The sequence below is a fragment of the Numida meleagris genome, unplaced genomic scaffold (assembly GCF_002078875.1).
Source record: "Numida meleagris isolate 19003 breed g44 Domestic line unplaced genomic scaffold, NumMel1.0 unplaced_Scaffold1545, whole genome shotgun sequence".
NCBI lineage: Eukaryota > Metazoa > Chordata > Aves > Galliformes > Numididae > Numida > Numida meleagris.
Window position 1 is genome coordinate 1 of NW_018363333.1, and position 2111 is coordinate 2111.

Consider the following 2111-nt stretch of genomic DNA (forward strand, 5'->3'; position numbering starts at 1 on the left):
AAAAAAAAAAAAAAAAAAAAACAAGAACAAAAAAAACACTCAGCTAATGAACACTCAGCTAATGTTCCCTGTCCTCAGCCCCGTTCCTTCAGTGCAACTTCCACACTGCTCCTCTAGAAATCTCAAAGGCATTTGGCTCACAGCCCTAATAAACCGGAGCAGGCTGTCTGTGCAGCGAGGGAGCACCGCCGGGGCACTGAGACACACTGCGAAGTGTGCAGAGCCAGCGGCAGCTCCCTGCTCGCCCCCCACCACCTCGGGTTTGGCACAGCGGGCATCGCACCACCGGGGCATCTGGGCACGCCGGGTGGAGCAATGCTCCCGGCAAACTACTTGGCTCCGAGGAAGGAGAGCCGAGCAGCACCAGCTAGGGCACCTTCCCGCAAGCTCTGCTTCCAAAGGTGCGGGGCAATGTCACCCCTGGGTGTCGGGTGTGCAGGGACGCGGTGCCCCACGCACCCTGCTCGTGGCGGGCGCTACACCTGCGCACTCCACGCACTCAGTGGGCAGCTCTGTGGGCTTACCTTGAGGGTGAGCGGCGTGATCTTCTCCTTATTCACCCCCTCGGGCAAGAAATCCAAGAGGCAGTCCAAGACCACGTCCTTCACAGTCTGAAACTCGGCTTCCCCTTTGAGGTCGGCGCAGAAGATGAGGTCCAAGTCCTTGTAGCCCAGGCCGCTGTCCTGGTGCAGGACGTGGCTGGCGGCCGAGCCGTTGAGCCGCACGTCCCGCAGCCCGATGCCCTTCTCCTCCAGCCGGCTCCGCACCACCTTGACGATCTGCCGGGGCTGCATGGCCAGCGTGGGGAAGTTGCCGCGGCCGTGGATGGGGATGGTCTCGCTGAAGATGCGATCCAGCCGCTGCACTTGCTCCCAGCTCAGCACGTTGCAGTGCGCGCTCTCGCAGCCTCCCGCGTAACCCCCGCCGGCCTTCTCATCGTCCGCCATGGTGCGCGGCCTCCGCGGGCTGCCCGGCCCCGCTGCGGCTCCTCGCTGCCCTTCCTCCGCGCCTGGCAAGAGAGGAAAAGCGAGCGGTCAGCGCCGGCAGCCCCCCCGCCCCGAGGCGCCGGGGACACGCACCCGCGGCTTCGGTTAAAAAGGGAAAAAAAAAAATGAAATGAACGCGGGAGAGGCGGCGCGGGCAGGGGGAGCGCCCGACCTGCGGAGCCGCCGCTGCCCTCGCCCCCCGCCGGGGCTGAGGCCGCCCCGCGCCGTCGGTGAGGCCGCCCCGCGCCGCACCGCTCCCTGCCGCCGTCTCCGGAGCTTTCGTAGTTCTGCCCGGGAAAGGTCCCCAGTAGTTTTTATACGGGGTTTCTCCGCTCTTCCGGGGCTCCGAGTCACGGCGTCCGCGTCCCGCCCCCTCCATCTGCATGGCCGGCCTCGCCGGTGCCCCCGGCACGCCCACCCCGTGCGCACCCACGGGCCGCCCGGCGGTTCGGCTCGGCACGGCGCGGTTTGGCACCGCACGACGCGGCACAGCGCAGCGCAGCGCTGCGCAGCCGCCCTCCCGCCCGACTCTGGCTGTTGGCCGAGGGGGGAGGCAACAAGTGTACCCCCTCCGCGGGGTGGCGGGGTAAGGTGCGCGCCCAGGCTGGCAGGCATTCCCTTCTTATTATTTTATTCCCAATTTTTAACTATTATCTCCTCCCCCGCGGCGTTCCCTTACTCTGCAGGCGCAGCCAGCTCCATAGCAGAGCGCTGGAATGCGGCAGGGCCCCGCCGCGCACTCGGAGCTGCACGCTCCGCGCCGCGATTCTCGGAGCCTTTGGGAGGGGGAGATCCCCGGGAGCGCTGTAACGGGGCAGCGCCGGGCGGGGGGAAGCTGCCTGTAAAGTGCGATGATTGCGGAGGGGGAACAAATATTTAATACATACACATAGGTATAATTTTAAAATATTTTTTTTTCTGCTCAAATGTTCAGTTTTTAATAATATGTTATTAGCCTGGTTTTCACCTGCTCCGGCGCCCAACGCGCACACGTTATCCGATCCCGCTGCGCGCAGCCCCCGGCGCTGCAGGGCCGGGACGCGCCCCAGCACCTCCTGCGCAGCCCTCGCAGCGCACGCGCAGGTTGCGCGGGGAGAACGCGGACGCGGAGGGGAAGGGTTGGGG

The 2111-nt window shown here is 65.1% G+C and overlaps 1 protein-coding gene across 3 annotated transcripts; it reads right to left on the reverse strand.

Moving 5' to 3' along the window:
- Nucleotides 1-59: 59 nt before the first annotated feature.
- LOC110390620 (protein FAM46A-like) lies at nt 60-2084 on the reverse strand. Of its 3 annotated transcripts, none has more exons than XM_021382003.1 (2): nt 1239-1386; nt 60-1009 (listed from the first exon to the last, which is right to left on the reverse strand). In XM_021382003.1, the coding sequence occupies exons 1-2, from the start codon at nt 1369-1371 to the stop codon at nt 477-479; spliced, it is 666 nt and encodes a 221-aa protein (XP_021237678.1). In that variant the 5' UTR covers nt 1372-1386; the 3' UTR covers nt 60-476. The 3 variants fall into 3 exon arrangements, with proteins under 3 accessions (XP_021237678.1, XP_021237681.1, XP_021237679.1); XM_021382006.1 differs by lacking the exon at nt 1239-1386 and adding an exon at nt 1954-2084 and having other exon boundaries at nt 63-1009; XM_021382004.1 differs by having other exon boundaries at nt 63-1009; nt 1159-1294.
- Between the last annotated feature and the right edge of the window lie 27 nt (nt 2085-2111).

Excerpts from the sequence above, each read along its gene's own strand:
- LOC110390620 (XM_021382003.1), bottom strand. The coding sequence starts at position 1,371 with ATGCAGATGGAGGGGGCGGGACGCGGACGCCGTGACTCGGAGCCCCGG. Across the intron at positions 1,010-1,238 it reads GGAGACGGCGGCAGGGAGCG|GCGCGGAGGAAGGGCAGCGA; the intron begins GTGCGGCGCGGG and ends CTCTCTTGCCAG.